We start from the raw sequence: 22,598 nt of genomic DNA on the forward strand, positions 1-22,598 counted from the left end.
CAACACAACAATCATTTAAAGAAATGACAACAAAAAGTACACTAGAGTCTAGTCTTTATTAGTACAGAGAGTACTAGTAGGCGAGGGAGTGTTACAGACCCTGATAGGTCGGGCGTTGGTGCCTTTATGGTCATGCCCTGGGCACACAGCTAGGTGGAGGCAGTCCGCGAACGTGCCTGTACAGAAAGAGAACAGAGGGGCCATGTTGTCTGCCGCTAAAAATGTCACTAAACCCGCGGGGAAACTACACAAGACCCCGATGCGACGGAGGTGTTTCGTGACGGGCAACTGGTGGGGCACCCCTCCGTGCCAGGCGGTGTACTCGCCATCAAAAAACTCCACGCACCAGGATGAAATCCCCCGGCCCAGCCAGCAGTCCTCTGTGTTGCCTTTGCGAGGGATGCTTGGATAGGTGAGGCCCAGTTCCCAGTAGGTTTTTCCACTCACATCAATCTCCCAGTAGTGGCGGCCAAAACTAAAGCCCTGTGAGCTGATGACATTGAGTGTGGCGTCGAATCGTCCCGGGAGGTCAGGCAATTCCTGCCACGTGTCTGTGTATGTCGCACTGTCGCCCTCGGCCGAGATGATTAGCTTAAGGTGGGCGGTCTCTGGATCGAGACGCACGTCACTGGAATCTGGAGACAGAAACCAACTGTCAATGTGATATTATAAGATATCGGTGCAGTTTTAAAGCCCTGTTGTGGTTTATATCTATCTATATCTATAAATCTGTACGTACATACGTACGTGTGTACGTCTGTAATCCAATTAACTCGGGAACCGCTCGCCTCACCAACTTCAAATTCGACACGTTCGATACCCACACAGGGAGTGCGGTGCCCGGTGTCGAGTCGGTCGGATAGCCGGTTGTCCAGAACCAGCACAAAAGCCTTTGCCCGGGGTCTGGACCTGATCACCCCTATATGGAGCTGGTCTGGTCTGACATCACAATTACATTGCATTTTTATAGCGCTTTTCCAAGTGCTCAAAGTGCTATAAAACCTCCCAATGTATGAATGACCCCTACTGTATATCTCCATATATGGAGCTGGCCGTTCCAAGTAGGCCAGTGCCCAATGGGCACCGCTCTAGTACGTTGTTTTGTATTGTTTCAGCTTTTTATGTCAGGGAACAATAACATTGCAGCGATTGACCGGATACTCATAATCCGTTATAGGGTTGAATTTACAACTATAGCAGTATCTGGCCTAGACTGGATCACACTAGCCCACTGTGTAAAGGCTGGTGAGGCGAGGTTAAACCGAAGTGCGATAGGTCAGTAGTTCAAGAAGGACATGATTTATGGTATGCCAGTATCACGCTTGAGATGCCAGACATCTTAACCACTAGCCTTTTGTCAACTCGCTTTAGAAAGGAGGGGTAAAATACAACTGCAGTCTGCGTGCACAATGCACAGATCGACATATAATGGATTGCATTAGGTGAAGCGCTTTGAGTACGCTAGCGCTAGCATACTCACCTCCCGATGTATGAATGAATGACATTCATTCATTCATACATCGGGAGGTGAAGCGGCCATGCAAGGCACCGACCGACTCATTGGAGGCAATGTGGGGTCTTGCCCAGGGACACTAAACGTTAAAGGTTTCATGACATTCATTTTAATTTATTTTTCTTTTAGGTTCTATGACCTCAATTTCACCCACACAACCTGAACCTGAACCTGAACACACAACCTGAACCTGAATCCACATTCAGTGGATTTTCTGTGGTACTGAAGCCTTTGGAGCTGTAATGAAAACAGGCAAACAGGCCTCAACAGTGACACCTGCTGGCAAATTATTATGCCATATATGGGATTTGTGGACTCTTACCTCACAGTCCACAGGCAAATCAGAGCACGGAACATATACTAAATGTTAAAAGTTTTTTTTTTGGGTGCAATTGAGCTCAGTAAAACAAACAAATAATAGTAATAAAAAGAAAAATGACAAAAAATGATTTTTTTATGTCACGATCCCTTTAAGTGTGTGAACTGACAGCTCTTGAGGAGGGTCTCGGTGACGGGGGTCTGGGAGCGAACGAGCAGCAGCATGTTGTTGGCCAGGCTGAGGATCTGCTCGGCTTTGGACTCGTCCAGCTTCACGCTGCCGGGCTCCGTGGTGTTTAGCAGCTCCATCACCCTGTGTGGAAGAGAAAGACCGAGAGAGAAAGCTAGGAACCAGCGTTGTAATAGTTTTCATTTAGTTTTAGACACAGTTTTAGTCGCCCGGAATGTTTTAGTGTTATAGTCGACTAAATCTACAGTTGATTTAGTCAACTAAAATGTATTTTGGCGGGCCTTGATGCCGTCGTAATGACAGATTTTTACAAAATAGCCGATCTACAAGCTCACAACGCATCGCAGCGTAGATCGGCTATTTTCAGCATGCAACCAAGTGTAAAATTACTTGTGTCTTTTACTTATACTGGATCTCTTCTCTTGTCCACTAGTCCCTTCCTAACATTTTAGTTTTTATTTGTTGACGAAATTGTCTATATTTAGTCTTAGTTTTAGTCACCATAGCTTAGTTTTCATTGTCTCCACCAGGCCGAAGGCATGGGGAGAGAGTATGTTTTCCTGGTGGCCTGTTATAGCGCCACCAGGAGGCCGCGTTGTGCAAAACAAGTTTTTGGACAGTACACCTACAGATTTTGTCCAAACATCACGCAAATTGGTCTCTCTAGAGCCATTCAACGAAACGGGTCTTTCAGATTTCTCAGACTCCATCCTGATTGGCTAAGATTGGCTTCCAAAGTTCCCAGGAGTGCTCAGTTTCAAACAAAATGCTGCAAATCATGAACACATTGTGTGATTTCCATGGCCAAGGAAGAAATGCCACATGAACATTTTCAACTCAGCCTCATGGTGGCGCTATAACTAGCCGAAAAGTGTTTTTACCTCTAACTACACAGATCTGTGGATAACTTTGTATGCCAACTCCCTAGAGGCCAAGGAAAAACCTTTGCCTGGAAATTTTCACATCTGCTCTTTATAGCGCCACCAGGAGGCCGACATATGTAAAACACATTTTCTAATATTACTCCTTCAGATTTTATCAAAATGTTACGCAAATCGGTACACATGCTCTCCATAGTCATGTGATCAAGACGGGTTTGTTTGATTTAACGTAATCCACCCTCATTGGCTATGATTGGCTTCTAAACTTTTCAGGAGTAGCCCGCTTTGTATACCCGTTATGGGTAAATCGCCACAACTACTCAATGCAAGACACGCACACACACACACACACACACACACACACACACACACACACACACACACACACACACACACACACACACACACACAAGTAGGCTCCTAAACATTTTGCCAAACATCACACACACACTCCTATCCTCCTGGTGGAGACCTGTGCCCAGAAGGGCACTTTTTCTAGTTTAGTTTCCATTTAGTTTTCGTCAGTGAAAGAATTAAGGTAGTCGACGAACATTTTTCGTCATAGTTTTAGTCGACGAAATCAACACTGCCAGCCGCCAGGAACCAGCCTGCTATTATGCACTGTAAAAATGATCGTTAATCAGTGGTGTAAAGTAACTAAAGTATATTTACTCAACTACTGTACTTAAGTACAATTTTGAGATACTTTTACTTCACCGGTATCCACAATACTTCTCAGAGCCAAATATTGTACTTTTATTCCACTACAATTATTTGAAATCTTTAGTTGCTATAGTTACTTTATAGATTCAGATTATTAGTACAAAACATGCATTAACCACTTCAGCCCTATATCAAATATTGGCCATTTGAAAATAGGCGATCTAAAAGCAAATTGAAAATAGCAGATCTACAAGCTCATTCTGGACATCCTGCATGAAGGTCCTTTCAGATGGGCAGAGTGTGACGCAGACGTCAATGACAGGTGTGCTCATGAGGGGCGCGACAACGCAAGCGTAAAAAATAAAATAAAAGCTAAAGAGATTCCAGGTCTACTCAGTCACGGGCGTGTGCACGAAACGACAATTTCACAGGACCGCATCCCCACGTAAATACGCCAGCGTGCGACAATTTCACGGGACCGCATCCCCACGTAAATACGCTAGCGTTGTCGAACTTGTCGCCCCTCAACTTCTCCGCACGTACAAAAAAACGCAGGCCTCTCATTGGAAATTAATTATAGGTGTACTTTCTGCTTTTGGTACTTTAAGTACAAACATTTTTATACCAATACTTCTTACTTTTACTCAAGTCAATTTTGAGTATTTCTATGTTGCATAATTGAATTGAATTCAATGAGGAATTTGAGTACTTATTCCACAACTGTTGTTAATTGAACTTCATTGGAGCCGTAATGGTCTCTCTCAGGAGGACACTCAGGAAGACACTAAAGGATTTTGCTGCGTATTATAATAAACAGCAGATTGGTGTAGGCTGGGGTATACATGTAAGGTTTTGTCTTAAGATTCCATACCTGCAAACACTCTCTGTGTCCTGATGGACAGGGGGGGGGGGGGGGGGTTGGGGTTGGAAGAACAATTTAGCAAAGAAAGACAGACAGAGAGAGAGAGAGAGAGAGAGAGAGAGAGCACAGGAATCACATAATGTTAATTTAATTTCACTGTGAGTTCAATAAATTCATTAAAAAAACAAACAAACAAATAAATAATTGCTTTAGTCACCGTTGCTCTGCAGGGATCAATGTCCAGAGCCAGTTCCACTTTAAGCCGGGCCAGGTGCTGCTCTATTTCCTGGACCAGCGAACAGTTCTTCTCCATGAGGCCGTCCAATGCTGACACAGCAGCTCTCTCTTCCATCTCTAGGTGGGCTAGAGTCAACATCAGGTCCTCTTCCAGAACCTTATGGATCTCCTGATACTTCCTGATGATGCCGTCCCTTATGACCGCAGACTTTGTCTAGGTCACGCACAAGCATTGATCAGTGTGTGTGTGTGTGTGCATTGCGCATGTTGGTTAGACATACTAACAGTCCGACAGGCATAATGTCGGACTAATGCCTGTCGTACTTAGTACGTCGGACGAAACACATGCACCCCCCCCACCCATACCTGACCACTAAATGTTATAGAACTAGTGCTTTTGTGTAGAAAGACCATGGCTGATATTATACTGTTTGTAATATACACAGCACACGGGAGGCATACTATGATCCGACGGAGCATTGCAATGGTCCGAGGTGCGCTGGGGGTCGGGAGAGGGTTGGGGTTAGGTTTAGGTGTCTGCCCCGGGGGAGGTTAGGGTTAAGGGCAGTCCATACTCTCTCCGACCACCGAACTTTTCGTCGGAAAGATCAGACTTTAATTTCTTCTCCGAAGTAGAGTTCGGAGAGTCACATCATATGGGAGTGCAGCTTTCAGAACAAAAATTCGGAGGAATGCGTTTCAGAAGTTGCGAGTGACGTCATGTAGTTGTACCGGAGCTTTCCGACGAAAAGTTTGATGGTCGTAGATAGTATGGACTGCCCTTCAGGGTTTGAGGTAGGTTGTCGATCGGACCAATGCTCCGTCGGACCAAAGTATAGTAACCACAGCACACGACAATAAGATGGGTTTTTTTAGGGGGGTGGGTTAACACTCGTGACGGAACGTTCCGCCATATAAAATCCAACCGGCAACTGCTTCTGGCGGAATGTTCCGTCATATAAGCTTTATTATTATCAAACCGGATCGCTGATTTGTTTTTATTTCTTTATTTATTTTTGGCCTTTCCTTCTTCAGCGATCCTAGGCCGGTTTTGCGTATCATTCACTTCTTGTATACAGGCGGACAAAAAAAGCTGAATAACTCTAAATCTACGGAGCTCTCCATGGTTTTGACAAATCGTGCGATGTTCGGAGGTCTTTTCTGATTGTCCGGTGATCCCGATTGGAACATTGGCGCTTTCCAGAGCAAGGATGGCCTCATTTTAGCTCGCTAGCATTGACGCTAATTATTTAGCATCTAAAATGGACGCCCAAACCGGACGTGCATCAAACCAAGTAGATCCGGGTCGGCAGTCAAGCGTTGGCATTTGCATCCACCCGGTGGCAGTGATACGGTTTTAAATAATATCTGACCAGCACAAACAACTTACTGTGAGTTCAGATTGACGTGCAGCTAGTTTCTTCAGCCTGTATTTCACTGCTTCCCTTTGCTTCTGGAGACTCTCCTGCTGCTTTTCTAACATCTCCTGTGTGAAAAGCAGGGGTTGTAGAAACATTCACCACACAATTTCATTTCAACTTCCGCTAAATGGATCCCAGCGAATGATTCTGTTGAAGTGCAGCAGAAGCCCCCTCATACCAGTTTGTTGTTCCCTAGCTACTAGTAAAATAAAGAAATAAAAAGTAAATACGAGCTAATTGTCTACAATGGCTCACAGAGCATTGTGCAGTCAGATAAATGTTCATTTAAATTAAGAGTGCTCATTGAACCCATTTAGGACTGAGGCCGATTCTAAAACAAAAAGTCTTCTAAATCCTAACAGTTTTCTGAAAAACCTATATGTTTCTGTCAGTGGTTCTCAACCTTTTTCATGTCAAGGACCCCCAGAACTATCTGTATTTGGCTGTGGACCCCCATCTGAAAATTTGTTTTTCCAAGAACCCCCTAGAAGCAAAGATTTGCGCCACATTTTCTCGATTTAAAAAGAATAGCATATCTACAAGCTCATAGCACGGCACTGTAGATCTGCTATTTTTAAATAGCTAAAGTTTAAAATAATGCTTAAAACACCAAAAGAGGTTCCCGCCCTGGATGGGTTAAATTAAGAGTTAAATGAACATTTAGGATTTGACAATGTATAAATGTTAGGAAGAAAGCTGCTCTTTCAGCACAGTTTCTGTCCCTCGGTCAGTGTGGCCTTCTAACAGGTTATTATTGCAAAGCATTGCAATTGCTTGCCAGCTGTGCAGTGATTTGTAAAATGTCATCTTTTGCAGCTGTGTGTATGACCCTGGCCCATTGACCCACCAAGCTCGAAAATATTCCATTTGACCTCCACCCCGTTCAGCATTGTCTAGTAAATACGCGCATTCCACAGTCAGTCTGGGCGGTCCTATATGGGTGACTACAGATCCAATATCATGTGCTGATATGGGATATGCCAATGGATAAATAATGGACAATGCCGATGTGCAATTTCAGATTGATCAGTCAACCCACTGAAGAGGAAAATGGATGGGGACAGACCGACAGCTTTGTTCATTTATTAGTGTAGGAAGAAAAATCCGTGACAGGCATATCCAAACTCCTATGTTAGGAACTTGACATGGCATGACCCAGTCCACCAGGCTGCTTGCAAAACGCTTAAACTTCTCAATTAGTGTGTTGGAATTTGACATGAATCACTTTAGAGCGTTGTCAGGGCATCTCAATGACCAAATGGGCTTTCATACGGTACAATTATTTAGGAAAGCACTAGGTTCAGATTGTATCCAAAAATAAATGCTAAATGTGTCCTGCCCCGTATCACTCCCTATTCACTCGGGAGGAAACCACCTAACTCCATTTTTAAGGTTTATGATTTTTTTCTTTTCCATGATTCAATGCTATTGAACAGCCTTTGTTTTTTTTTGTCTTTTCTTTTGTTGAACCAATGACCATTCAATCTAAGCTAAAAAAGGGGCGTGACCCAAAATAAATTGCAAAGGTAATCAAGGTAATAGTTTAAGTATAGTTAGTTTAAGACTATTAAATAAATTGTGGATCATAAATTCAGGGGTTGAATTATGCTTTAAGAAGCATGTAATGTGTCAAACTTAACGGGTTTTCATGATTCTGAATTTTGCACGAAAAACACTCCTTATAGGCCATAGCCACTTGCCAGTGTTTTTCGTGCAAAACTAATGCTTGGAATGGATTCAGAATCCAGTTTGACACATTACATGCTCCTTAAAGCATAATTCAAATTAGATTTGTTTTGCCTTATAGGTTTTTAATGGTACTCCAACTTTCAATCCCTGAATTTACCATGATCCACAATTTATATAATGCAATTTATTTTGGGTCAAATCTTGGCCTGGCCTACAATCTCTCCCCTTCTCAAGTAATTGACAATATATAAAGTCACAATACCAACTTTGATGAGGCCGTATTGCATTGTTTAATAAGGTTTTCTTAATTTCCTGAAAAATCAGCCATTCATTTGTCCTGTAGAGATTTACAAAAATATTTATATCAATTATTTTAAGCCTAGATCAATAAAACCTTACAAATACAATAAAAACAAAGGTATTTATTAAATGTAGTATATCATAGAATTTCTTTCTTTTTCCCCTCACAGAATCAAAGGTTTTATGATCATGATTCACCAGGATCCTGGATGGTTTGATCCTTGGCTTAATATGATTATATAAATGTTTTTGGTAAATCGGTAAAATGAATTGGAGATTTTTCAGTGGAACCAGAAAACCACGCCCACTGCTATGCCCTATAGCCTATACTATAGCAGTGGTTCCCAAAGTGGGGTACGGGGACCCCCAGGTGTCCCTGAGGCAGTTCCAGGGGGTCCCCAGCTAAATGATAGTTTGAAACAGAATGGACCATTACGGGTCTGTAACTCTGAGTGTACAAATGGAACCAAACGGACCCGTTGGTTCCATTTGTACACTCTCAGAGTTAAATTAACATTGAAATTGGGGGTCCCAGAGATAGAAATCCGTAGCCTAGAGGTCCGTAGCCTAATGCATGTCAAACTTGGGGTCCTTGAATTGAAATTAAACGGGTTGAGAATCACTGCTAGATCCGTAGAAATCTTCTCTTATGGGGGTCCCTGGCATATCTCTTCAAATGGGGGTCCGTGGGCTGATTAGTGTCAATTTGGGGTCCTTGACATGAAAAAGTTTGGGAACCACTGCCCTATAGCCTGTGAGTCGTACAAATTGTCGTATTTTACGACTTTTTGTAGTGATGTCTGAATGTTATTATAAAACACTGATTCTGTGTCAAAAAATATTTGAAAACAGAAAAAAATAATGATTATAATTATACAGTACGTATTATATTATTATAATATAATTAAATATTGACCGAGAATCAAATGTTTTATGCATGGGCATCCAGGAGCCTGAATGGCTTGGTTCCAGGCTTAAAATAATTGATATAAATATTTTCAGAAATCTCTGTGGCCCCACAAAATGGCTGCCAAAGAATTTGAAGTCATGGATTTGAATGATCTTCCTCTTGCGCACGCTGGGCAAGACCACAGGCCGGTTGAGTGGTTACACGGAAGTAGCGTCATTTTGGCAAATTAGTGGAATTACCGCCCAGGAAATGACGTTGACGCTTTACAAATCTGATTATATTCTCCGTGAATGAAACGAGTGTCGAAAAATAACGTATCCGGTGGAAATGCGTCCGGCAGAACACTCTCTGCCTTATGTCGTGAGACTCGTGACCAGGCTTTTCTCTTCGGAAGATGCGTAAAGGCCTATTCATACTCCAGTTTTAGGTGAAAAGGTGACCACCGAAAACTACAATATGACGTCATGCCGCGGTGGTCACCTTATCACCTAAAACTAGACTATGATACATCGTTCTGTATTGTCTAGGTCTAGGATAATACAGGTTGGGTTGATTTAAAGCTATGATTGTGTGCATCAATTATCTAGATGCACAATAGGCGTGTAGTCACACCCAGCTCTGTGTTCACTCCAATTAGTTACTCAGGCCGGGTGTGACTGCTTAAATCAGCCATCGGTGCATTACATTACCCACCCCTTGATTCACCCGTCAATAATTCACTGCTGCAGGTCAATTAGGTAATAACAGGCAACTTAGTAATAAGTCAACTTAAATATAGTCTAAAAACTAAAACAGGAATGACTGTTCCTTGTTTTTGGGACAAAGTATCTGATCATGAGCAATCTTTTTAGTTCCCAGCATAATAGTGCTATTTTATAGTTGTTTATTCGTGAGAATACAATATCCCACACTCAAGCCCAACACACACGCCTGGAAAATAGAACGGTGGCGTATCGGAGCGTCAGGCGAGGCGTGAACGCGCGTCGGACGACACCGGTGTGCGATACGTAGGTTCATTGAAAATAACGGAGGCGGCTGTTTTGACACGCGGCGTTCGCAGACGGTGTGTGAGGCCCTTCAGACTGCACCTACAGTATAAAAGTCTCTCAAGTGTCACACAGAAAGATAAAGAACAGGGTGGGGGAAATATATCCATTTCTGCACAGAATAAAACACGTTAGCTTTCCACTGGCTTGGCTTTAAGTCCAGGAGAAGATTGGCCCCATGAAACCAGTCCTCAAAATCTATACAACAGTGCAGAACCAGTGTTTATTATGGATGAAATCCAAAAACAAAAACAAAACAAAAAACAATACAGGCGGTGGGATACCTTTGGTACAGCCGAGGATCATACGGTTCATGGTGATTTAAAGCTTTATTGGCTTAGATTTCAATACAACAAATGGCAGTGTGGGTTTCATTTATAAAACAGTTATTTCAAATACAGTTTTACACTGGGTGTTTTAGCCGTTGTTGGTTTACTGTATGTTGGCTACGGCATTAAAATATGTTCAGAGGAATTGCTATTCCGGTACAACTAAAGGGAACGTATAATGGCCAGGTATATGAGAGCCTGAGAAGAGAGAGAAAGAGAGTGAGTTTTATTTATTTTTTGTCCGGGTCAGCTGTGAATGCCTGGCATGTGCAGTAGGAGCAGGAGACGACTGATGATTGATGAATATGTTTTCTAACAATTAAGTTTTCATATGGTGTAGATCCAGCAAAACACGGGTTGGTCAGCTAACTGAATGCCCAGCCGCTTTTTTTATTTGAAGGACTCACTGAGTCGATTCAATGCCAGCATTGGGCTAAAATCTCTCAGCCCAGGTGGGGGGGGGGGGGGGGGGGGGGGGGGGGCAACGCGACGCTGACTCACGTTCAAGCAAATAACATGGGACATTTTCATAAATGGTGCCATGAAAGATTTCTACTGTAATTACAAAGTTCCACAGGAATCAACAGCAACATAGTAGGAAGGAAAACAAGCAAAAAAATTAAATACATGAAAAGCAGTTCCATTCAGAGCAAAACAAGAAAACAAGCGCAGTCAAAGAGAAATAAATAAATAACATGACCCTCCATGATGATTCATCCTCATTCTTTGTCATTTTTGAACGGGGGAAAAGATTCCCCCACTCCTTGTCTCCTGTGCAAGTCTATTGCCAATTATTTGGACAAATCATTCAGTGCCCAGTAAGTCTCTGGAAGCATCGGAGAAAAACAGTCCATTTCATTGCTTCCTTGCCTTGGTTATGTCAGAAAAACAGAGAACGAAAAACAAAAAACAACAAAACAAAAGCTACATCTAGATTACAGTTGGAAGTGTGCTATCTGAATGAATGTACAGTATATCAGTGGTTCTCAACCTTTTGTGGGATTCAGGGCCCACTTGAAAATCTGGAAAGCATTTGCTGTCCACCCATCTGACCACTCCGGTCAGATGGGTGGCCCGCGTGCATTTTCAGAGCATGTTTGTTTTAAAGATCAATCAGTCGATCGTGTTCCACCTTGGAACACTTAACGCAGCATACTTACTGTAAAGTTCTTATTCATTGGGTATCAGTATCACCTTTTAAAATGTTGTATTATCACTAAAGTATCAGTGTTTTTGGCAATTATTTGGGGCCCCCTTTGTAAAACCCACGTGTGGCCCCGGCCAGCCCCACATGGTTGAGAACCAGTGCCGTATAATGCATGCTGCTCTGACAGCTTTAGAAGAGCTTGGCCTTCTTTTTCATGTCGTTGCGTTTCCACAGGGGAAGCCTGTCAAACTCCTGGATCTCCATTCCAAAGATGTCAAAGAACGTTTCGGGCGCTAAGTGGCGCTAGAGTGAGAAGAGAGGTCGAGAAACAAAGGAGGGGAGGGTGGGAAGGAAGGAAGGGAGGGGCTTGTGGTTAGCATTAACGCCACAAAGGGAGGGGGGAGGGTCACTGCAAAAATGACAAGAGGCAATGGATACTGCACATTCCGTTGCTACAGTAGCACTTGTGTAACATCTTATTTACACAAAGTAGACAATTCCAGTATCAATTGCAGACGGTCATGTGGATAAAGCTTGATACCTCCAGTCTGGTTCTGTCCACCTCCCTGGGCAGTTTAGCTCTCCCTCTACTGGTTATCATGAGCATTTCATATGGATACACCTTCAAAAGGAGACACTTGTCAATAAAAAAGTAATAAGAAGAAAGTGGGGTATGGGGAAATGTCAAATCTATATAGAACTGATTTAAGCTTCAGAAACCTATAAAAAAATTCAATGACAAAAAAAAATGTGTGGCTCTTTGTTTTGTACTGAGACGGGGGTGGGGCGGGATCACTGCAGGGAGAACAGGTGTGTGCACTGTGCAGGGAGGTAGTTGTGTGGGGGTGGGGTGGGATCACTGGTAGGAAGAACAGGTGTGTGCAGTGTGCAGGGAGGTAGTTGTGTGGGGGTGGGGCGGGATCACTGGTAGGGAGAACAGGTGTGTGCACTGTGCAGGGAGGTAGTTGTGTGGGGGTGGGGTGGGATCACTGGTAGGAAGAACAGGTGTGTGCACTGTGCAGGGAGGTAGTTGTGTGGGGGTCAGTGTTGGTTTCGTTGGCTAATGCTATGACGGAAAATGTTCGTCAACTACCTTTCTTCACTGACGAAAACGAAATGGAAACTAAATGAAAACTATGCTATGATGACTAAAACTATGACTAAATATACTGTCAATTTAGTCAACAAATAAAAACTAGACTAAAATGTTAGCAAGGGACTAGTGGACAAAAGATCCAGTATAAGTAAAAGACACAAGTCATTTTACACTTGGTTGCATGCTGAAAATAGACGATCTACAAGCTCACAACGTGCCGTGCTGCGATGCGTTGTGAGATTTTAGATCGGCTATTTTCACAAGTGTAAAATCACCCATTATTTACGACGGCATCAAGGACCACTCTTATGATATTTGTAGACTAAAGCTAAATTAACACTAAAACATTCCGGGTGACTAAATGAAAACTATTCAAAAGACTATGACTAAAACTAAAATAGAAATTTGCTGCCAAAAACAACCCTGGTGGAGGTGAGGGGGGCTGCTTTAACAGGTCAGGGGGGGGTGGGTTCATGGTAAGCTCCGTACACAGAGTAACACCTTCCGTACATTTCCCTCTGGGAGTGTACAAGGAATCAGCTTGGCGGCATTTTGTACGCTCTCAGATTTATACAAATGGATAAATTATTAGAACTGAGGATTTTACTGTGTATGGTGGCTACAGGGACACGTACTATTTTGTGTGTGTGCAATCAGTTGGTAAATGCTGAGGAAAAAAAGGGTAAGGGAGATATGTGAAAACAATGAAAAGGGTCTGCATTAGTAATATCATACCAAATAAAAAGGAGTAAATTTGGCTCAATAATCATAATTTATGTTGACGAAAGGTCTACACGGGAAATGGCTGTCTTGGGAAGCGTTACATTAACTGATATCGTCTCACAAGGGAGTGTCCAGTTATTTGATGTGGCAAGTTTTGCCAATTTAACTGAAATGCCCAATAATAAGCAACTAGAAGTTGTATATGTAGGCGGCCTCCATTCAACTCATATCCACACAGTAATATAGCCTACTACTGTATACCTCATTATATACAATTTAAAGTATATAGTGATATGAGTTGTCTGGGTGATAATCTCAAGTGTTGGATTTGTCCACTGTATGACTGCATACAGCATCCAGCCACTGTCAGTCAAAGCTATATGTGCAGATGGAGTATGGAGAAGCCAGCATGCTGTAAGCATTGGAGGAAAGTAACTAAGGGCATTTACTTAAAGACTGTACTTAAGTACAGTTTTTCAGGTTTTTGTAGTATTTCCAATTTCCAAAACTTTTACTTCTACTCCACTACATCGCAGATCCAAATATTGTACTTTTACTCCACTACATCTATTTAAAAACTTTAGTTACCTTGTAGATTTTGATTATTACAAAACATATATTAACCACTTCTGCCCTATATATAAACAGCTCTCAATGCGTCGCGATACAATGCGATGTGAGCTTGTAGATCGGCTATTTTCAAAAGATTTTTATACATTTCAAAACTTTAAAATGGGACATTCTGCACAATTAGCACTTTTACTTCTGGTACTTTAAAGTACATTTTGAAACCAAAACTTTTACTTTACTCAAGTAAATGTTGAATTCCGGACTTTTTACTTGTAACAGAGTATTTCTATATTGCAGTATTGATACTTTGACTTAAGTAAAGACCTCGAGTACTTTCTCCACCACTGATGCTAAGCGCAAGTGTGACTCGGCTGGTCCCGCACATACAGTAGCTGCATGCCAAATCAGGAAGCCAACTATTGTCTTTTACCGTTAGTAAAAAGTTAGTTTATATCGCTTTCTTCCACCAATGTCCCCACACCACAGGATTTTTATGAAATGAGGAAATTACATTATATTGAATTCCACACTCCTGTTTTCGAGTTGGGCTTTTCTTTTTCTCTCTCTCTCTCTCTCCCTCTCCCTCTCCCTCTCCCTCTCCCTCTCCCTCTCCCTCTCCCTCTCCCTCTCCCTCTCCCTCTCCCTCTCCCTCTCCCTCTCCCTCTCCCTCTCCCTCCCTCCCTCCCTCCCTCTCTCTCTCTCTCTCTCTCTCTTGTACAGAAGTCGACTTGTTGAATATAAACAGCAGTACTTAGTAACAAGCATATTAGGCATCTTTTAAGAACTATACAAGTTTTTAAGTATTCTACTATGGTTATACAGCTATAGGTTTGTTCATCAATACAAAAAGAAGGAGATACTTGCTTTTGGTTCCAACATATTAGGCATAGATACTCCCCTGTCCATCCTTGCAAGTGCTGCACGGCCATCCTTAATGTGCTAAAGAATAGAACATACACAAATGTAATATAGTGGGAGGGGACTGGGTCAATTGCATGAACATCCCCCAGTGGCTGTGGTCACTGGTCAGTCACTATTCTCATTATATGGAGCAAATTCACTTCAGAATCAGGGACTAAAGCATTTAAACAGTTTTTGGCACACTTGTTTTGAAAATCTCTCCAGGGCTTTCTAGTGTATCTCTGCACCACACCGCATGTTCAAATGAGACATTTAGCTTGACTCTCAAAACATCGAGTAAACCACTTGGCACAGAAACAAGACACGAGGCAATGATACTACACTGCATGTATACAGTACAGTGGTTCAATGTCCAGACACTGCATGTCCGTCCGCCTCCCCCAAAGTAAAGAAGCATCACACAAATCACTGCACTGCATGCCCTGTAGCTGACAGACAGTCCAAACACTGATGCAAGCACTCAGCAGGTGGGCGAGGCCAGGTGCATTTGGGACAAGGTACGTGCTTCTTGTGACCCAAGGGGCAAGCAAATACGTTATGCAAGGTGAGGAAGCATGCTATGTAAATAAAGCAGATGGGACACATACCTGAAACTCTGCAGGACAAAATGGGACAGAAAAATGAGACTCACAGTTAATGGTTTTCCTGTCAAATCCCCTGCCAGGCCACTGTCTATATACTGTTATTGCCTGATGACACATTACGGTGTTAAGCACTAGTATGAACCTGCCGTCCCTATTTTGGTCATGATATTATAGGTGAAAACGTTCAAAAATTATCCGAAATATTCACAAAAAATGTACGTTCATGTAGTCTTTACTTTCAAAGTGGTTATTATTGTTATTATTATTATTATTATTATTATTATTTATTTTTTTACAAATGTCTGTATGGTGAAATGAAAGGGTGTCAAAGTGGGAGGGTGGGGGATTATTTAGTTTTTTCTGTAACTGTAACATTAATTTAACTAATTTACTTCATTGTATTGATATCTAATTTGCGATAGTCTCGCGTGGCCAGACTGTTGCATGCCAATTTTCAAATGCTTCCGTCATACAGTCTGGAGAACGGAAGCTCTGTTCATGAGGAGAAGTGAAGCCTCCTCCCCACTTCCGTGTCGTCTTTACAGTCGTGCAAATTTATCCAAATATAAATCAAAATCATCTAAGCATATATAGCTTGCTGCTTAGCAGAAATGGATATAAAATAAAAATAAATATATTTATTATTTTCGTGAACCGAAATGGTAGCATCCTTACTCAGATTTCGGGAGGTGTAGTTCCAGACTACAGTATATAGCATTCGGAGATTGTGGAATAGTTGTCTGGCTATGCGAGACTATACGTTTGCAATGTTTTTTGTCTGTATGTAAATGTATATATTTAAAGAAATAGAAGCATATGTAGGCCTACTGTATTTTTCCATGCCTAAAATCCCATTCTATGCTGAATAAAATAAATAATCAAAACTTAATAAATGAAAAATCTTAAGAGATTTTCCAAAAATGTCAGAGATTTTCCAAGATAGCAAAAATAGCAGATCATCTACAAGCTCAAGTGAAAGGCTTAGGCCTAAGTGAAAAAGGATTAGCAATTTATTTTGTTGCAAATACCGATGGTGCTGAATAACCTTGGTGATTGATCAAGAGATAAGAAGCTCTCACCTCTTCCTCCCCCGCACATGTCCCCATAGCTGCTGTACTGGGTGAAATCTGTGGACTGGGGCTGCAGGAATGGAATGTTGGAGCAAAGAATTCCAAAAGAAAAGAAAAGGAAAACAAGAACAGCAGACGATTAAACACACAGCAATTTAAGGTGGTGTAAGTGTGACATGAACATTACTGTATACTAGACCGGTGCCCGACAGTAGAGCACAGAGTCGGTAACGATGGAAGTTGGAGATCCATCCCCCACCCGGCTATGCAATACCCGTTGTACCCGTGTCAGAGTACCTGTTCTACCCATCTGTCTGTGTCCCTTTTATGCCCATATACAGTATGGAGATTTCTGTATCTGTCTCTCTGTGTCCCTATATGGAGTTCTGTGTCAGGCATGCCCAAATATGGACTGTTTTGTGATGTCACTTACACCCCCTTAATAGGGGATTCACACTGAGACGGACTGAGTCCGTTTCATTCGAACCGTTTCCGAATACGGTTGCATGGTCCCCCTGGCCATGATTCACATTGCCCGAGATTCAACAGCGCACCCGGGTACACTTGCATAACACACTTTGATCCTCCAGGTGGCAGTGTGCTTGATGGCTGGCGCGCACGGACACTGACCATCAACTCTGCGACATTGTCTCCAATAAATCCAGACACAATGCATTGCCTCATTGACTCTTTGCCGTTATACTACTATACTACACTGTCAGCCTGCCTGCTATTCACTGTGTCAGTCAGTTCTGTGTTCCAGTGTCATGTTTGATTAGTTTGCTATGGATTCTACTTTAGCATCATTATTATCTTGTTTAGCTCCGCCCGAGACTATATGCCAAACAAAACCCAAGAGCCACATGCAGAATAAGATCAGCGCGTACTGCGCCAGTCTGAGCGTATACGCAGATTCAACAGGAGACGGGCGGCATTGAGAAATGCGCTTTGTCACGTGATTATGTCACGTTCTTAAAAAAAAACAGTCCACTTCCTTCTTTAGGTACGCATGCATTCACATTGGAATGATCCGTATCTGAATACACTTCATGCGGGGACGGTTGGGCGATCCACTCCCGAGAACAGTACGCATCATTCACACTACCACAACATCTGCCAAGTGGTCCCGAGTGTGCACCCGGGACCATAGTGTGAATCGCCCCTTAAAGTATTTAGCATAAGGTGAATAATTTGAATCACCAGTGCTATAAAAAAAGCACATTCGTTTGGCTTGGTCACAGGGGGTCATATGGGGTGACATTATCGGCATGTATTTGGGCCAAGCAAATACACACTGATAATATCAGCCCTTGATTTCTAGTATGTGGCAAATTAATTCTGCAGGTGATTGAGCTACGGCCACTTGATGTTGTGATGCTGGAATAATCCATCCAACCATCTACAACCGTTTATCCGTAGTCAGGTCGCGGGGGCAACAGCTCCACCAGAGAGATTGCCCTCTCCAGAGGGAATAATACTTTACGCAGCATTATTGTGGATATGTTAGTTGTAATATGAGCTCTTACCCGATGCATCCCATTCCTTCCGTAGCCAGGCAGAGAGTTGGTTTTACTAGGAGATGTTGGATCTGGAACATATAATAAGGTCTTTGTGTCAGCTGTTTGCATGAAAACACAAGTCGATGGCCTTTCAATGGCTATTAAAACACAATCTGTACATAGGACGTCTAGAAGCGTCATAAGGACCTCCAACGTCGCGTACTAAAGACGTCTGAGGACGTCCTAGGGCATCCTCAATGATACCGGGCGAGATAAGAATATTCAGAATTTTTCCTTTTTTTTTTTGGCCCGTTCGCCTTTCGGCTGCCGTATGCTACGCTCTGGGCTTATATTATCTTACCTTTGACTTACATGTTAGCGCGGCGGAAAGAATGACTGGTATCTCCTAATCCAGGGCGCTCTTTGTGGTTATGAACAGATCAATATACTGGCGCTTCATTTCTGTTCGTCATCCGTCTCTCCCGCAAAATATGAACGCTTTTTGGATCATATATCGTATAAATAAAAATGATCGCAATGTAAGCTAGCAATGTAAAGTCAACTTTTTTTAGTAGATTGTTTCCGGGTCATGGCTTTCAGAGTAAAAGCGCTCAGACAACTCCGGCACCCCAGAGCTCCTATTTTGAAGCACTTCCGGCACTGATTGTGTACTTAAGTACAATGTTGAGGTATTTGTACTACTACACCAGATCTAAATATTGTACTTTTACTCTACTACATTTATTTGAAAACGTTAGTTACTAGTTACTTTACAGATTAGGATTATTATTACAACACATACATTACCCACTTCAGCCCTGTATATACATTTTGGCCATTTGAAAATAGCCGAGCTTGTACCGTAGATCGGCTATTTTCAAAAGATTTTTATATATTTGAGTACATTTTGATGCCAATACTTTTGCAGAGCAAATCTCCATTGCAGTATTTACTACTTTTACATTAATTAAAACATTTGAGTACTTTTTCCCACCACTGGGAAGAACTATGATCCAGGCCTGACGCAGCATACTGTATAGTCCAGCAGCCAACAGACTTCTTTTGTTTACAGTGTGAAATTTGGTATATAGTGACCGGCTGTCGCTATTGAGCAATTTTCTTTGTAGAGGTTTATATGTGACAATACCATTTTGCCTTATATAGGATGTCAATGGTATAGTCATATAAAATAATGGCTCAATACCGACAGCCGGTCAGCAAGTGGATTCATGAATGTATACATAGACAATATTTTAGGCCAATAAAAAAGACTATATACCAAATTTCCCACTCCACAACCCTGACTGCCGGACTAGTAGCAGGGGGGTTAAAATACCTAGATCACAGTTGGTCTGCTTGGGGTCGTAGCGCTGAGCAGAGAGGCTGTGTGCGTCACGCTCCCTGATAAAATACCTAGATCACAGTTGGTCTGCTTGGGGTCGTAGCGCTGAGCGGAGAGGCTGCGTGCGTGACGCTCCCTGATCTGGTCTTTCTCCCTCTCTTCTTTCAGAATGAGCTTCCCCAGACCAGACTGGATCTAAAGTGCGCACACGCACACGCACACGCACACGCACACACACACACACACACACACACACACACACACACACACACACACACACACACACACACACACACACACACACACTTCATTTCACAGCCCTCACAAAACAAAAGGCGAATAGACCCCCCCCCCCCCCCCCCCCAAAAAAAACAAAAAAACCAAAAAAAATCTATCAAGGAATATTTTGCACTCTATTCCAAAGACATAGTTCTTATCTGAACCATGCCTTTGGTGCCATGTGGCTGTGGATGCACATGTTTTTGTTGACGCATTGATTTTAGTGTATACAACTGTACACAGTACTACAGCACTTTGGTCAATCTTGTGCTCTATAAATAAAACTTGATTTGATTCAGCTGGAAACAATTGGTCCAAAAAGTGTCATTAGTTTACTACTGATGAAGTTGTCGTGTTTGAAGGGCCTGTTATGTAAAGCAAATGTGGTGTGTTCAGGCAATTTGTTGAGTACCAGAACTTTTGTGAAAATAATAATAAGGGTAATAATAATAATAATAATAATGGAGCTACTAAAATACAGTACCTGCATTAGAATGAAGACAACTAGCTCCATTCTAACTGCATTTTACTGTGGGAGCGGTGAGGAAAATAAGGAGAATAAGGGGGCATCTATGAAACAGTTGTTGGGACAGGATTACAGTAGTTTGATTCAGGGTACATGTGTAGTGTGTGTGTGTGTGTGTGTGGATGAAGCCTGACCTTGCTAAGATGTTCCTCTAAGTATGTGTGTGGATGAAGCCTGACCTTGCTAAGATGTTCCTCTAAGTGTGTGTGTGGATGAAGCCTGACCTTGCTAAGATGTTCCTCTAAGTATGTGTGGGGATGAAGCCTGACCTTGCTAAGATGTTCCTCTAAGTGTGTGTGTGGATGAAGCCTGACCTTGCTAAGATGTTCCTCCTGAAGCTGCTTTCGTTTCAAGGCTTCCTCCTCATCCTCCTCCTTGGATCGTCTCCTCCCTTCTGATGAGCCTGGAGGTGCCACAAACCATGATGAAGATGAAGAACAACATGCACGCACTCACACACACGTACGTACATGTATGCCCACCTACACACACGTATGCCCATGCACAACCATACACTCACATGCACAGCTTTCTGGATACCAGAAACTCTAAAGAGCGCGCGCGCACACACACACACACACACACACACACACACACACACACACACACACACACACACACACACACACACACACACACACACACACACACACACACACACACACACACACACACACAAACACACACACGCTTTTCCAATTTCACTGTACAGCTTACTGTGTATTATTGGACTGTACCTAATAAATGATTAAATACAAAGGCAGAAACATATGGTTGTTGTATCATTGAGGCCCAACAAGGCCTGCATAAGCTAACAAGTCCTGCAGAGACGTGAAGAACACACAGACACGCACGGCGAGGTCATATGGGCGACCGACAGAACACAAATGCGAGACAGAGTTGACCAGACAGACAAACAGAGAAATCGCCCACCGTGACCTCACGACAGATGGCAGTGTTGATTTTGACAGAATTATTTTAATTTTAGTTTTCAGTCAGTCTCTTGAATAGTTTTCATTTAGTTTTTGTAAAAATCTTTAGTCCCCTGGAATGTTTTAGTGTTTTAGTTTTAGTCGACTAAATATCATAAGATTTTAGTCGACTAAAATGTGTTTTGGCGGGCCTTGATGCCGTTGTAATGACTGAAATAGCGCGATGCGTAAGTGTAAAATGACTTTTGTATTTTACTTATGCTGGATCTCTTGTCCACTAGTCCCAATAACAGTTTAGTCTAGTTTTTATTTGCTGACAAAATTGTTAATATATTTAGTCTTAATCATCATAGCTTAGTTTCCATTTAGTTTTCGTCAGTCAAAAAAGGTAGTCATTATAGTATTAGTCGACAAAATCAACACTGACATGATGGTCACGCTGGCAGCAACTACACAGTTAAATCCTCAGTGTTGACTTAACTCCACTAAAGAATAAAAAGGGTTCCATGTTGCCCTCTTGGAGTTAAGCTAACACTCTATGTGGAGATCTTAACTGCATGTTGAATAATACACGGATACATGACGAGACAGACAAGACGCCAATCAGTTTGAAGTCAGTCTCAGTGATCTCTGTCCAAGTCATTTGTGACAGCTTTGAGTACAGCAAGGACACCCGTTATAGGTGCTCTATGGGTTCAAAACAAAACAAATAAGTCTACCACAAGCAACAAATGGAAAAGGAAAAAAAAGCAGAAATGCGAGCCATTCAGAGGGGTACAACGCCTGCTGTGCAAGCAAACTTAATATCACCAGCAGATGCCAACAACTGAAGTATACATACAGTACAGTATAAAGCCTGTGCTTGAAGTGAAAGCATATAATGAAAGCGGGGATGCAGTTTAGGGCCGGAGGGCTTACAGGGAGACTTGGGGGGAGGCTTAGGTTGTGCTTAGATGTTAGGTAGTTTTGCGTAGCCAGACAAATGCGAGATTTCCGCTTATACCGATACATATGGTGGCATCTAAATTCAATGTAGGACAAAAAACTGGGCGGAAAGAATTCAGAGAGTAAACAATTACAGCATTCTATAAATAAAGTAAAGTATATTTGTCTTTTTTATGCCTTTATTGATAGGGTACAGTGATTTGACAGGAAATGGGGAGAACATGCGGCAAAGGCCGACGGGCTCGGTACTTGAACCCGCATTTTTTTTTTTAATAGCGTTGCAGAATCAATGCAAAATCCAGTAGAGACGTACGGTTGTCTTGTCAGCAAAGGCGTTCTCCACTGTTCTAGCCACCTACATTGATTTTAGAGTTCACCAGACGTGTGGTGATGTGGCTACGCAAGACTATAGGCGTTAGGGTGGTGGTTCTCAAAGTGGGACCCCCACTTCATTGAGTCTCGTTCCAAAATGGCCCTTTACAGGTCCGTAACTCTGAGAGTGTACAAATGGAACCAGATAGACCAGTGGTTCTAAACCAGTGGTCCTTCAGCTAAATGATGGAGAGTTGGTAACCAAATGGACCCTTATCTTCCGTGGCTCAAAT

The 22,598-nt window shown here is 42.4% G+C and overlaps 1 protein-coding gene and 1 pseudogene across 6 annotated transcripts in view; both read right to left on the reverse strand.

Annotated features, from left to right (window-relative positions):
* Positions 1-48: 48 nt before the first annotated feature.
* On the reverse strand, positions 49-11,537 carry LOC310865714 (putative E3 ubiquitin-protein ligase TRIML1; annotated as a pseudogene). Its single transcript has 5 exons — positions 11,520-11,537; positions 6,055-6,150; positions 4,645-4,878; positions 2,002-2,175; positions 49-635 (listed from the first exon to the last, which is right to left on the reverse strand). The product of its transcript is annotated as a putative E3 ubiquitin-protein ligase TRIML1 (transcript).
* Positions 10,232-22,598, reverse strand: part of LOC310866027 (actin-binding LIM protein 1-like) — a 90,612-nt gene continuing 78,245 nt past the window's right edge. For 2 of the 5 annotated variants that reach the window (XM_083775310.1, XM_083775308.1), the window contains 5 exons: positions 20,431-20,519; positions 19,383-19,506; positions 17,997-18,058; positions 16,480-16,540; positions 14,990-15,411 (listed from right to left, as the gene is read on the reverse strand). In XM_083775310.1, the coding sequence (XP_083631436.1) occupies positions 15,374-15,411; positions 16,480-16,540; positions 17,997-18,058; positions 19,383-19,506; positions 20,431-20,519 (374 nt within the window). In that variant the 3' untranslated portion in view covers positions 14,990-15,373. Of the gene's footprint in view, positions 11,810-12,047; positions 12,129-14,586; positions 14,835-14,989; positions 15,412-16,479; positions 16,541-17,996; positions 18,059-19,382; positions 19,507-20,430; positions 20,520-22,598 lie in introns of those variants that run through there. The other 3 variants (XM_083775311.1, XR_014569865.1, XM_083775309.1) reach the window with 3 other exon arrangements.

Source organism: Protomyctophum parallelum, assembly GCF_964188405.1.
Source record: "Protomyctophum parallelum genome assembly, chromosome: 10".
NCBI lineage: Eukaryota > Metazoa > Chordata > Actinopteri > Myctophiformes > Myctophidae > Protomyctophum > Protomyctophum parallelum.